This window comes from Bubalus kerabau, chromosome 13 (assembly GCF_029407905.1).
Source record: "Bubalus kerabau isolate K-KA32 ecotype Philippines breed swamp buffalo chromosome 13, PCC_UOA_SB_1v2, whole genome shotgun sequence".
Taxonomy (NCBI): Eukaryota; Metazoa; Chordata; class Mammalia; order Artiodactyla; family Bovidae; genus Bubalus; species Bubalus kerabau.
This window is the reverse complement of record NC_073636.1, coordinates 62,844,489-62,858,654: the sequence shown is the minus strand read 5'-3', so window position 1 is coordinate 62,858,654 and position 14,166 is coordinate 62,844,489. Positions and strand designations below refer to the sequence as shown.

At 54.2% G+C, this 14,166-nt stretch overlaps 1 protein-coding gene across 1 annotated transcript in view; it reads right to left on the bottom strand.

The window, feature by feature from the left end:
- EFCAB8 (EF-hand calcium binding domain 8) overlaps positions 1 to 14,166 on the bottom strand; it is a 46,075-nt gene that overhangs the window by 18,428 nt on the left and 13,481 nt on the right. Inside the window, exons 8-15 of the mRNA XM_055543332.1 lie at positions 13,933 to 14,057; positions 11,928 to 12,001; positions 9,699 to 9,829; positions 5,426 to 5,493; positions 4,995 to 5,146; positions 2,974 to 3,111; positions 1,522 to 1,635; positions 160 to 387 (exon numbers count right to left, since the gene is read on the bottom strand). Coding sequence (XP_055399307.1) covers positions 160 to 387; positions 1,522 to 1,635; positions 2,974 to 3,111; positions 4,995 to 5,146; positions 5,426 to 5,493; positions 9,699 to 9,829; positions 11,928 to 12,001; positions 13,933 to 14,057 — 1,030 coding nt within the window. The remainder of the gene's footprint in view (positions 1 to 159; positions 388 to 1,521; positions 1,636 to 2,973; positions 3,112 to 4,994; positions 5,147 to 5,425; positions 5,494 to 9,698; positions 9,830 to 11,927; positions 12,002 to 13,932; positions 14,058 to 14,166) is intronic.

Below are 14,166 nucleotides of genomic sequence, written 5' to 3'. Positions count from 1 at the left end.
AAGTCTCAACTAGCTTCATTTTATGCACAAAGGCTCAGGAAGGCACAAAGCCAGGGAGTCTGTGTGCACAGCCTTTCAGGGAGACATGAGAAATAGCCCATGCTGGGGTCACAGGAGCTGTGCGGGGCCCCCAGGCCCCAGCCGATGGGCCAGACTGACCTCTAACTGGTCCGCGTTGGGGAAGGTCAGCAGGCATTGGCCAACGCTGTAGTTCCACATCTTCACGGTGCCATCACGCAGACCCGTGAGCAGGCACCCCTCTGACTCATCCAGGGACATGGCGGTCAGTTCCACTTGCTGGTCACCCGTCACTGAGAACTCCATCAGCCTCCTGCCCGTCACGACCTCCCACACACTCACCATGCCGCTCAGACAGCCGCTCACCACCTGTGGGGGCGCACACAGCCGGGGCTCCTGGGGAGGGGAAGGCCCCCACTCCCAAGGGCAGCCGCCAGCTGGCATGACTGCTGGTAGCCCAGCCACCACTCAGTGTACCAAGAAGACAGGCACTCTGGGCCCTCCTGCTGCAGGACAACCCACTCTCGAAAACAGGCCTTCCTCTGCCCTGTGCAAACTGGCACAGTTCTTTTAGAAGGAACCGCTTGGTGAAATCCCCTTTAACTCTTAAATGGAATTTATCAGACTCTTTCCAGAGAAAATCATATCGAATCCAGAAAAGACACTTACTGAAAAAGCATTAACATGGAGGATAGGAAAAAAACAACAGGAAATACACTAACAGCCCCCTAAGCAGGGAAATGTTGGATAAAGATAGGTCACCCCACCTGAAGCAACATCACAACTGTGACGATGAAACAGCAACAGGGGATGTTCCTTCAGACTAACCTTCCCATTGAGAACATCTAGAAAAGCTGGATAAGGGGGATTTTTTTTAAACTGGTTAAGGGCATTGAGGAGCCTTAAGGTATGAGGAGTGGTGGTGCCAGGAGCCAGAACAAGAGGGAAACCCAAAGAGGTAAGTGCTGGCCTCCCACCGCCAAGGCCACGTTGCAGCAGACAGAGCCGCCCTACCCAGAGCCCCAGCCAGGAAATGGGTACCAGGGCAGAGGCCCAGGAGCCCTGCTGTCCGCACACTTCAGGATCTACATGCCTAGTTGCTCTGCCCAATGCAGAGATCCCTGCTCAGGACCACAGCCTGGGCCTCCCTCCCCTTCCATAACAAAGTTGAACTGCGGTTTCCCTGGAAATGACCTCCAGGGGCAACACCCACCCCAGGATCCTCAAAGAGCATGTCACACCCCGTGTTCCATCACACACAGTGGAAAGAAGGCTGCCCAGAGCTGACCTGGGGTGGTAGCCAGGGGCACACAGGCTCAGAGGAGTTTGGTGACCCAGTGGCCACTTGGTGGAGCTCTGGTCTCCCCCAGAGCAACCGTTGTGCAAGACAGCTGCTCGCCGACCTCCCGCTGCCCCGTACCACCACCCAAGCTCTGAGAGTCCTGCCCCACCCCGCCCCCTGTGACTGCTGCCAGCCCTAGAGATAAGCTGCTGCCCACTGACCTGCTTGAAAACCTTGCTGTAGAGGACGGCGCACAGGGGCGTGCTGTAAGTCGTGGTCTTCTCCTCTGCTCTCCCAGGCCCCTGCGTCTCTAGGTACCCTTTCAGGATTCCAATCTGTAGGGGAGAAGGGGCAGAGAGTTGGGCAGTCAGAAGGGCCCGCTATCAGGGACTGGCCCCAGGGAGAAACTTCCAGTAAACCAAGACACCAAGACATCCTCAACCGCATGCAGATTTTCTGACACCTCACCCCAACTCCATGCCCCTACTTCCTGAGATCAGAGCTTCCAAACCCTAGAGCTCCTACAACCCCAAAGCACAAGTCCAAGTCCCTTTTATAACTTCTGAAAAGCATAAGGCCTCGATCTGGTGTCCCCTCCTCCAGGAAGCCTTCCCTGACTGCCTTAGCCTCCAGCCAGGCTCAGTATCCTTTCTCTGTGCTCCATGAGGCACCCAGCACACATCTACATCATAACACACAGCATTTTCTATTAAAATTATCTCTTATGCTACTCCCCCATGAGTTCCTTGCGGGATGGGCCAGTGCCTAATTAATATACTCTCTGCTTTGAAATGGACTTCCAAGGTCTGTTGAATTCAACAAGCACTGACAGCCGTCCTGACAGTCAGCAGAGGGGAAGGAACCCACCAACTCCCTTCTCAGGACACCTGCCGTCTGGGAGAGTCAGCCAACGGCACAAGGACACTGAGCGTGTCAGCTGGCCAACAGAGGGAAGAAGAGCCATGTAGGGCTACCACTTCCTCTCAACCACAGATGATACCCTCGTCTCCCTTTCTGGATCGAACCTCTTCTACTGGCTGCCAAGCATCCCTGTAGCCCCCTAACTTGTCACATCACCCCCCTCCACTGGCACCGTGGACAGTCAGCCCTTTGTGCTTCTCCCAGGCTATCCCACCCTGAGGGGTTCAGGGCAGACCTCACATGGGCACCAGCTGAGTCACGGCTCACAGGCAGGCTTCACGGCAGGTCCCCCCAGGTTCTTTCCTTCACAGGGACTGCTCGAGTGTGGGTGTGGGCCCTGCCCTCCTGGGGTTCATGATTTGGCAGGAAAGACAATCATGTAACCATGACAGGACAGAGTCAGAAGGGCTGTGATCCAGGCCAGGCAAAGGAGCTTGGAGTGAAGGCTTCTAACCTAGCCTGGGGGTCAAGGTGGGCTTCCAGAAGGAGGGACTGGAGGAGGCAAAGGTCAAGAGAGCAGCAAGAGCAACATAGAGGGTGACCACGGGGGCCTAAAGCAGTCCTCCAGGAAATTGCAGGGGATAGCACTTTGAGGGCCAGGCCACAGAGCCCAGCAGCTTTGTCCTCATGGCAGAAAGCAGTCTCGGTCAGGACAGGATGTGACCACCCCTCAGTGTCCCATGGGTCAGCAGACCATGGCCCCTCCCCTCCTCGTGCAGCCATGGCCCGCCTCCCTCCCGCACAGCACTCACTGAATAGGTGCTGCAGATGAGCGAGTTGTCCTCTTTGTGGAAGTAGACGCTGGTGATGGGGCAATGTCCCAGGGCAAAATGCTTCCCGCAGAAGGACTGAAGACACTGGTAGTCTTGCATGTCCCACACGCGAATATTCTGGGGGTGGGAAATCAGCAGAGAGGTCAAGAGTGGGTTCTCAGGGATGCGGCTGGCCCAAGACCTGGGGGTGCTCCTGGGAGCACAGCCACCGTGCTGTCACGGCCACAGACCACAAGCCCATGACAGAGACACCATGCATGTATGCCTGGTTGCTCAGTCATGTCTGACTCTGCACGACCCCATGGACTGTAGCCTGCCAGGCTCCTCTGTCCATTGGATTTCCCAGGCAAGAATACTGGAGTGGATTGCCATGCCTTCCTCTGTGGGACCTTCCCTATCTAGGGATCGAACCCACATCCCTTACATCTCCTGCATTGGCAGGCAGGTTCTTTACCACTAGCTCCACCTGGGAAGCCCAGACACATCGTTCAGTTCAGGTTCAGTTCAGTCATTCAGTTCAATTGCTCAGTTGTGTCTGACTTTTTGCAACCCCATGGACTGCAGCATGCCAGGCTTCCCTGTCCACCACCAACTCCCGAAGTTTACTCAAACTCATGTCCATTGAGTCAGTAATGCCATCCAACCATCTCATCCTCTGTCGTCCCCTTCTCTTCCTGCCTTCAATCATTCCCAGCATCAGGGTCTCTTCAAATGAGTTGGTTCTTGGCATCAGGTGGCCAAAGTATTGGAGTTTCAGCTTCAGCATCAGTCCTTGCTTATGGTCACATAAGGCAACTGAGCCATACACACCACTCCCAGTCTCCTCCTCCCAAGGCGTCTACCCTGCTTGAGCACCTGCTGCTCATCAGCTGAGGATGGAGACCTCATCAGGCAGCCCACGCCCCCCAGACACTCAGCTCCCACCCCGGCATCCCTCCAGTAAAGCCAGGCAGGGCAGAGACAGAACTGCCAACTTAGTTGCCCAAAAGGCCAGCCTGTCCCCCTGGGTTCCTCCCAAGTTGAGGAAGTGTCCCCAGAGGGGCCCATGGAAGTCCCTGCAGGACACTCCTCACCTGGGGGCATCAGCAGCAAACCGGACAGGGCAGGGGCTTGAATCCACAGGCCCCATCCACATCCTGGCTCCACTTATCACTGACCATGAGCGTCTGTTTCTGTCTCCCCACCCCTCCAGTCTCAGAGTCTTCACCAGAAGGGACGATGCCCAGCTCCTGGTGCTGCCAGCAGCATTCCAGACAATAACAAGTATGGGGTGTGCTGGGGAGCATGTCCTGGTGACCCAAGGGCCCTGCCTGCTCCTGATCTACCGAGTCCCAGAAGACACAAACTTGTCCCCTGCAGGAAGACACCTCGGACTGTTGACGTGCAATCCCCAGTGGGTGGGGAGAGATCCTGAACCCATAGCTCAGAGGAGCAGAGTAACGGACCTGAGCAGAGGAGCTCGGGCATTTGAGAAAGGTCCAGCCAGGGCAGACAAGAGAGGTCACTGGGAGAGCTGAGAGCAGCAAGTCTGGGTCTGGGGGAGGGGAAAGGCTCACCTGTGTTGTACACCTACAATGTGTCAGTCAGGCCACTGCTCCTTTACCACCTGCCCTTCTCTAAACCACTCAACAGCCATTCTCTGGGTGAGGAGACTGAGACCCAGTTAAGCAAAGGGCCCCGGCCAGGACCACAAACCACGTAGCCAGGCTGGGCTACATGGAAAGCAGCTCTAGTGGGCTGCTCAGAGCTGGGCTCAGGCTTCTATTGTGGTGGGGGGGTGAGGTGGTCAGAGACCCATGGTGCCACCTGGGGTACCCCCCTCTAGGCCTTTGGGCAGGGGTGAGACCATGGGCAGGGAGGTCCCACCACTCCCTGAGCCTCTCCAACTAGCAGCCCCCTGGCTGGCTGAGCTAGCTCATTATCAATGGGCCAGGATCTTTGGGAAACGGGAACTTATGGGCCGGGGGGGGCATCAGGGCTGGGCTCCCCCAGGGTGACACCTTGTCCTTGGAGACGCTGAGGAGGATGCTGCTGTCCTTGCTGTTCACAACGATGTGTGTCACCGAAGTCTGATGCCCCCTCATCATCCACACGGGCTTTCTTGAGAAGAAGGGGTTCCACAGGCGGATGAGGGGGTCATAGCCCCCAGTCACTGGAGTTGAAAACCGGGTATCAGCCACTAGGGGCTTGTGCTGGGACCTTGTCCTGGACAGGCCTCAGACTGCCCTCCCCACCCCCATCCCCTCTACCACCAAGCCAAGCAAGCCCGTGTCACCACTCCACCCCAGGTGCCCATGAGCAGGCACCAGAGCGGCCAGAGGCCAGATGCCACGAGGCCTCCCCCTCAACTCTGATAGGTCCCACAGCCTCAGCAGCCCTCACCCTCGTTCTGCCAGACCAGCACCTTCCACGTGATACAAAGGTTACTTACCCAGGACGTTCTTGTCTGGGCAGTAATCAAAGCAAAGAATGCCTTTTCTCAAATTCAGCACTGACACCCTACAACAGCAAAGGAGGCAGGGGTTCCGGGAAGGTCAGGGAGAAAGTCAAGCCCAATGGCCTCACAGGCCCCAGCGCCCTAGAAGCTCTGTGCCTTTGCGTGTGCTGTTCCCTCATGTCCACACATCCTGCCCCACCAACTCTTTCTACTCAAACTCTCCCTTCAAAACTCAACTCTAGGCCTTTACTGGTGGCACAGTGGATAAGAATCATCCTGACAACGCAGGGGGGATGGGTCGATCCCCAGTCCAGGAAGATTCCACATGCTGTGGAACAACTAAGCCCGTGCACTGCAACTACTGAGGCCCGTGTACCTACAGCTTGTACTCTGCAATAAGAGAAGCCCCTGCAACGAGATGCTCCCGCACTGCACTGAAGAGTAGCCCCCACTCACAGCAACTAGAGAAAGCCCGCACATAGCAACGAAGACCCAGCACAGCCATAAGTAAATGAACTCAACTCCAGCATGTTCTCAACCAAACTTGGCCCTGAACTGCTCCTCTGCCACTGGGGGCCTAAGCCTGGTTATCACTGTAGAGGCTCCCTCTCCTGAATTCCCATTATTCAGCTGAGCCCCAAATCCTCTTTGCCCACATCCCACCAGGGCCCAAGCCCCCTTCACTTCTGTATCAGCCTCCTGGGGTGGGAGGCTCTTAACCTCCTGCCTTTCTGCCACTTCCCTGTGCTCCCCACTCCACAGCCAGAAGGATTCCTCTAAAACTCAGAAGTTCAAGAAAAGCATATGAAATATCTGTGTTGTCAAACCAGATATGTCTCCCTCCACACTGAATGTGTGCAAAGAAATATTCTGGAAGAACTGTCACAAAATATTACTAGAAATTATTTCAGGCTGATTCACCCATCTATTCAAGGAAGGTTTCCCAGTTCCTGTGCCCTTCCAGGATGAGCAGACAGGATGCTCCTGCCTTCACTGGAGCTTCCCTTCTAGAGGAAAACCACCTGAGAGAGTAAAGAATAGAGAGACAAGGAAATGGGCATGTACACATCATGGCAAGTCCTGCAGGGAAATAAACAGACCGCTGGAGGAGACCAGATCTGCAGGAGACTTCTGTGTGGAGAAGAAATTGGAAGGTCAGGGTGCGACTCAGGGGAGAAGTCCACAAGGCCACTCCAGAGGCAGAATTTGGGTTGACAGTGCCGGCCCCACCTGCAGAGGGCATCACCTAACTCACTGGAAAAGACCCTGATGCTGGGAAAGATTAAAGCAGGAAGAGAAGAGGATGACAGAGGATGAGATGATTGGAAGGCATCACGGACTCAATGGACACGAGTTTGAGCAAGTTCCGGGAGTTGGTGATGGGCAGGGAAGCCTGGCGTGCTGCAGTCCGTGGGCTCGCAGCATTGGACTCAACTGAGAGACTGAACAAGAGCAGTCAATGGTGTCACCTGCTGGCCAGGGTGTGTACTGCACTCACACATGAAGAAAGTGGGTATGTGCACATGTGTATAACTATATATATTCTGCAACCCACCCCTAAAATAAATCTTGATGTCCACTCCTGGGGGACTCCAGGCCACCATTGTGTGTGCCCTGAATTAATACAGCGGCATCCTTACTGGTGTCCTTATTTCCCCTCCTGCCCATATACAGCTTCCCTCTTAGCTCAGTGGGTAAAGAACCTGCCTGCAATGAAGGAGACCCGGGTTAATTCCTGGGTCAGGAAGATCCCCTGGAGAAGGAGACAGCAACCCACTCCAGTATTCGTGCCTAGAGAATCCCATGAACAGAGGAGCCTGGCGGGCTGCAGTCTATGTGTTCACATGTATACCTGTGGCGGATTCGTTTTGATATTTGGCAAAACTAATACAATTATGTAAAATTTTAAAATAAAATAAAATTAAAAAAAAAAAAGAGTTGGACACAACTTAGCGACTAATACCACCACGACCATCACTTGCAACAGAGCAGCCAGAAAGATGCTCCGCATGTCAGACCACACCATTCCTCTGCCCAGAACCATCCTAGAAACCTTGCCCATATCTAATTCCAAATAATAATAAAAAGATGTTTTTGAGACACTTGGGTAAAGATTAACTTGGGTAGTACTAGGAATATTAAAGTGTTAGTTGCTCAGTTGTGTCCAACGCTTTGCAACCCCATGGACTGTAGCCCACCAGGCTCCTCTGTCTATGAGATTTTCCAGGCAAGAATACTGGAGTGGGTAGCCATTCCCTTCTTAAGGGGAATCTTCTTAACCTAGGGATCAAACTTAGAAAGCATTATACTATGTCTCTACTTCTATTTGTTTAAAATCTTTCATAAAAGGAAAAATGTTTCAAAAAAAAAAAAACAGGCAGAGAGGAGCAATGCAAAGGCCTGGGGGCAGGAACATGCTTGAACCACGAGGGGGCCAGTGTGGCTAGAGTGGGAAGGCAGCAGGGCCAGCCACCGAGGCCCTCGTGGCCACAACGCAGTAATCCCCATGACAGCCTCCTGCCACTGAGACCCAATAAAACAAGAAGCTGAATGAAAGACACATCACCAACATGAGGTAATACTCCCACCAAATCAGAGGAACCAAACCGACAAACCAGCTCCAAGAAAAATGCCACCACACCACTCCACTCAAAGCACAAAAGCAAGATGGAAGCCGCCCCACCACCTCAGGCATATGCTCCCCTCCTCCAGCCTAGAGTTAGTTCGAGGACTTGAGGACTGGATAAGGGAGCGGGGAGGGGAGGGGGCCCCACAAGATTCCAGATGTTTGAATCTTCTTTACATATATACATATACCTGTATGACTAACAGCTGATTTTATTTTCTTGGCTGCACAACGCAGCTTGTGGGATCTTAGCTGTCCAATCATGGATGAAACCTGGGCCCTCAGTAGCAAAATCGTGGAGAAGGCAATGGCACCCCACTCCAGTACTCTTGCCTGGAAAATCCCATGGATGGAGGAGACTGGTAGGCTGCAGTCCATGGGCTCGCTAAGAGTCAGACACGACTGAGCGACTTCACTTTCACTTTTCACTTTCATGCATTGGAGAAGGAAATGGCAACCCACTCCAGTGTGCTTGCCTGGAGAATCCCAGGGACGGGGAAGCCTGGTGGGCTACTGTCTATGGGGTCGCACAGAGTCGGACACGACTAAAGCGACTTAGCAGCAGCAGGAACCACTGGACCACGAGGGAATTCCCATCAGTTGATTTTCAAAAAAAAAAAACAGGCAACAGAAGAAAATATCCCTCCGGGGTAAAGGAATCAAACATGAAGGAAATATATTAGAACCATCTCCAAAGAATTAGTGTGGCCAACTGCCGAACACAGGCCACATACGGCGCTCGCTCACCTAAGCTTTGAGGTAAGTGAAGGGCTGTTATCGTCCCCTTTGAGAACAGGAGGAAACTGAGGTTCACAGAAGTAAAGCAACCCACATTCATCCCTTCACTCAGAAAACATTTTTCTGACTGTCTCATACTATGTGCCAGCCTTTGTGCTGAATTTTGTGTATAGATTGGTGGATAAAAGAGACCTTATATTTTTGCTGCTGGTGGCAATACCAGAATGATTAAAACCAGACTCCATAAAAGTTCTCATCGCAAGAAAGGAAAAAAGGAACGTGTAACTGTGTGTGGTGATAGATGTTAACTAGACTTACTGTGATCATTTCACAATACATGTGTTTAGTCACTCAGTCATGTGCGATTCTTTGGGACCCCATGGACTGTAGCCCGCCAGGCTCCTCTGTCCATGGGATTCTCCAGGCAAGAGTACTGGAATGGGTTGCCATGCCCTCCTCCAGGGCATCTTCCCAACCCAGGAGTCGAACCCAGGTCTCCCACATTGCAGGTGGATTCTTTACCAACTGAGCCACCAGGGAAGCCCTCACAAATTATATATGAGTATCAAATCATTCTATTGCATACCTGAAACTTAATATAATATTATATGTCAATTTTCAAAACTGACAATCTCAAATTTAAAAAACGAAAAACAGACTCCAGAGCCCATATTCCAGCCACCACAGCCCACTGTTGGCTCTCAGGACATACAGTGATTCTTTGTACCCAGCCTGATCCACAGGCCTCTGTACTGCCCACAGGAGATGCCACCGTGCTAGAGGCAGGCCCCTCTCAGCAGGGACGGCCACGTGTGGCTGAAGTGAAGCCGGCACGCCAGAGACAGTGTCACCACCCACCCTCTCCAGGCCCGCCACCTCCACCTGGAGATGGGCGCCCCTTACTTGAGGCTGTCTGGGACTCTGGATGGCAACACTGTCAGCACCAGAGATGACTTGTCAATGGCTGAACAGGAGGCCACCAGGTTCAGCTGGGGGATGAACTTGACCTGTTGACACCAGTTGAGGTGGAGAGCCTGGAAAGAGAGCGATGGTGGTGGGAGACCCAACCCAAGCACAGTCGTCCAGGCCCAGCCCCACCTCGTCCAGGCCCAGCTCCCAGAAAGTGGCAGAGATCGGGGGCTGGAAGGGCCAGGAGATCCCGCGTCTACTGCTAGTGATCAAGGCTCTGGCAAAGGGCTCCGGCCCCGCAGTTCTAGCCCAGGTAATGTGACCAGGACAGTATGGCCACCAGTTGTCAATGGAACAGGTGAGAAGCACTGAAATCTCCTGTCATGTGAACTCTTGTTTATAGATCAGAGGACAGGCTAGGTCAAGTGCATACTAATACCATTCTCTGTGGCCCCATCCCAAGGTGGGAGGCAGGATGGGTCCAAGTCTGCCTAGTCCACAGTCCCTGTCATCCACCCTCATCCCTAGTCGACAGGGAGCCAGTGCTTCCCGGCTCCCCCACACCCGCCTCGTGTTTGTCAGGATGAGGTATGCAGAACACGAGGATGTCATCTGGTGCAACTTGGGTGGAAAAAAGGCTGCAACCCACAGGCCAAGGGCATGGCCTGGCTGGATGCACTCTGAGGTCTGGCCCTACGCTTGGCCTTCCAGTCGGGAGATTTTCCTCTCCAGGACAAGAATGGACAAGGTGACTGGAGGGGTCGTCAGGCACTGAGCTGGGTCTCACGTGCGCTGTTTCACCAAGTGCCTGTCACGGTGAAGGCTGGAGGATGATTTGATTACCAATGGCTGACGAAGTGATCAGTCATGCCTGTGTAACGAAGCCACCATAGAAACCCAAAAGGATGGGATTCAGAAAGCTTCTGGGCTGGAGAACGCGTACAGGGAGAGTGGGGACCCAGACAGGGATGGAAGCTCCACCCCCACTTCTGCCGTGCCTTCTGCATCTCTGCCACCTGGCTGTTCCTAAATTACATCTTTTTATTTAAAACAAAAACAATAGTGATCTAGTGAAGTAAAATGTTTCTCGAAGTTCCATGAGCTACTCTGGCAAATTAATCGAACCCAAGGAGGGGAGTCATGGAAACCTCGTTTATGCCAGTGGGTCAGAAGCACAGGTGACAACCTGAACTTGCACTTTGCTTCGGAAGTGGAGGGCAGTCTCGTGGGACCCTTAACCCGCAGGGTCTGAGGCTGTCTTTGGGTACACAGTGTTAGGATTGAGCTGAATTGTAGGAAAGCCAGCTCATGTCAGAGAACAGCTCAGAGGCATGGGAGAAAAACAGTCATTGTGACAGGCGCCACAGTCCTATATGCCAGGGGGTACCCGACCTCCAGGACCTAATGCCTGATGATCTGAGGTGGAGCTGATGTAATAATAATAGAAATAAGGTGCACAATAAATGAAATGCACTTCAATCACCCTGACCCCATCCCCCACCCCAGTCAATGGAAAAACTGTCTTCCATGAAACCATTCCCTCATGCCAGGTTGGGGACCACTGTTATCAGCGCTGCAGTGCAGGGATGAAGGCAGAGGTGGATGGCAAGCAGGGCTGTGCTAGGCTGGCTGCTTAGGACCCAAAGCAAGTAGAGGGGTGTGTACAGTAAGTGGGGGGAGAACACAGTAGCCTAAAGGAATGGCACGTGCCAAGGCCCTGCCGTGCCAAGGGCTTCGCACTCAGAGAACAGCAGTTTGCTGGCATTTCTGTGGCAGAGTGAGGAGAAGCAAGGTAGAAAGCAAGACCAGAAACAATCCAGGGTCCAGAGCCCTTCCCGTCCTGATGGTCGTGGGGTGCACTTGAGACTTTGTTCAAACAGGACAGCTACTGGGATTTTGAGCAAAGGAGTGACCTGACTGTATTTCTAGCTCATGATTCTTTAAGTTGCTGAATGCAGAAAGCACCATATGGAGAAAGGAATTGGGCAATGGTGAGAAGCCACCCAGGAGGGGCCGCAAGGAAGGTGTTGAGAGAGACCAGCCTCGCCTGGGGATTCTGCAGAAAGAGCCGGCGGGATCCAGCAGGTGCCTCCACCCCCTTCCCCGGGGACCAGTGCCCAATGCCACAGACCCAAGGGCAGATCCACCTGCTGTATTTATTTCTGAGTGGTACATGTGTACAGCTAGTTACCATGGAAACAGCCAAGGAAAGAGCCCCCTTACCTTCAGCCGGTAACTTCTATACATAGGGGACTTCTCACTTAGAAGCCTCCGGGTAGAAACGCTGATCCAGTTATCTGATAGGGGAGAAAATCAAGGCCCAGGTCACCAGGTCTTCCCACTTGCAGGACAAACAAGACCTCAAGAGCAAGACCCCTTGAGCTGGTTTGCAACTCCCATGCATCTCAAAAGGCTTTCCCATACAAATGCTCGCTCAAGCTTCCCTGTGTCCTGGCAAGTTCAGTGCAGACACTGAACTTGGCACCCAGGAAACAGACCTGAGCCAATAAACACTGCTGCTCAGAGTTCCCCCGTCAGCCCCTGGCAGAGCTGGAGCCACATTTTAGAGACTCAACTCTCCCCTGTTGAGTCTCCATTAGAGAGCTCAGACTCTGCAGGAGCAGAGAATGAACTGAGATCCTGGGCTCTTATTCATTCTGAAAACAGTCATTTGGGAGTTTGTCATTCTGCTTCAAACTACATGCCCCATCTTGTCTGGCAAATACAAGTTCCAAGAAGTTGCATGCATGCGTAGTAAAGCAAGCATGTCTGGAGCCTGCATGGTAAGCACAGCCCTGCCCTCCACTTTCTCTCCTTCCACCTTCTAGCAAATCCATGAACTGAATGTGCTCATTCCCATTTGAATAAGGGAACTGAGGCACAGAGAGGTTCAGCCACGGGGTCCAGGTCACACAGAGCTGGTCTGTCCAGCCCCTCCCAAGTCAGCACACTGCTGGACGCCCCTTCTTGTTTGTCCCCGGCCTTCAGGCAGCATGTGGCGTGGAAGGACTCCCATCCAACACTCCAGCCTCATCTGCCTCCCTTCCAATTTCCTGTCCACCACTCAGCTCAAAGACCACCACAGCCTCCTGTGCCAATCTGCAGGGTGGCACAGTGGCCAGGGTGGGCTGGCTCAGGGCAGGGTGGGCACCAGGGGTAGAGGCTGATGAGGCAGGCACATGGGGTGCCAGACCCCTGCTGCGTCCAGGGCAGGACCCATCTTCTGCCTGGCTGGTAGTGAATGCTGCCCAACAAGCTAGGCAGGAGGTGTTACCAAGGCCTGGGAGCCCCTGGAGAGAGTCCTGCTCAGAAACTCTGGAAGCCCAAGTGGCCACTCTGGAATCCTGGATGGAGGGGAGTCAGTGTTCCTGGGGGCTGGGGCCCCTAGTGGCCTCCGCCTCCTCTAGATGGATGTGGAGCGGCCTGGAGGACTGCCACTGCGGGTCGAAGCCTCGATCCTGGGCAGGGTCCAGTTCAGACAAGCCCGGACAGCCCCAGGCTCCGAGGCCGTGGGATCCCTTGCCGCTTGGCAGAGCATCCCCAAACAGCACCCTCCAGCATTTAGTCAGCTTGAGACACAGCCCAGCAAGAGGTTCAGGTGCCAGCTCTGGGGCAGACTGCCTGTCTGGGATCTCAGTCATCACTGTGGGGCCTGTGCGCGCCTTCACCCCCTTTACCCTCCCCTGCTCCTCCCTTAACAGACTGTGACAACATCAGTCCCTCCTGGCACAGGTGAACTGCAGGAGGTGACGTGCTCAGCCCCCGAGGGCTCGGTGAAGGTCACGTGCTGATTCATGCTGTGGAGCTGGGCTTTCCTCCAGGCCCTGCAGAGCCCACCTTCAGGGCAGCCCCTCAGCTCCACCCTACTCCCCACCTACAGGCAGCTCCCAGCCATAGGGAGCAGAACTCTGCTCACATGATGAAGGAAGCATGCCCTTGTCCCAGAGCCCAGAGGGGTCATTCAGCTGCCACAGGTTTTTTCTCCCTAGGATGAGGAGGGTTCTGAAGACTCCCTGCTTCAGCCCCCGAACCAGCCCTCACAGGCACAATTTCCCACCTTCAGAGGGACTGCCCGTCTCCTCAGCCCTGTCCCTGCCCCGCGGTCACCCATCCCCTACCCCTATAGTGGTTCTGAGCTGAGCACACTAGTGTGCCACATCCCCAGGGATGGGACGGGGAGGAGCTCCCAGGACAGGACCGTCTCCTCCGACTCCCCGCGTCTCCCTACCCCATTTGGAGGTCCTGGGGAGGACTCGGGGGTTGAAGAGCCCGGTGGTCACATCATCAGAGGTGAAGATGATGACATTACCTTTGGTGTCCCCGTAGCAGAACACAGCCCTGTGGTAGTCTGACCTGGAAACGGGGAGACAGAGGAGACCATGGAGCAGCTGGGCACGTCCGGCAGCACCGCCCACCCCTCCCTGGCTCCCGAGGCCCTCCTCCACCTCAGAAGTAAGGGCAG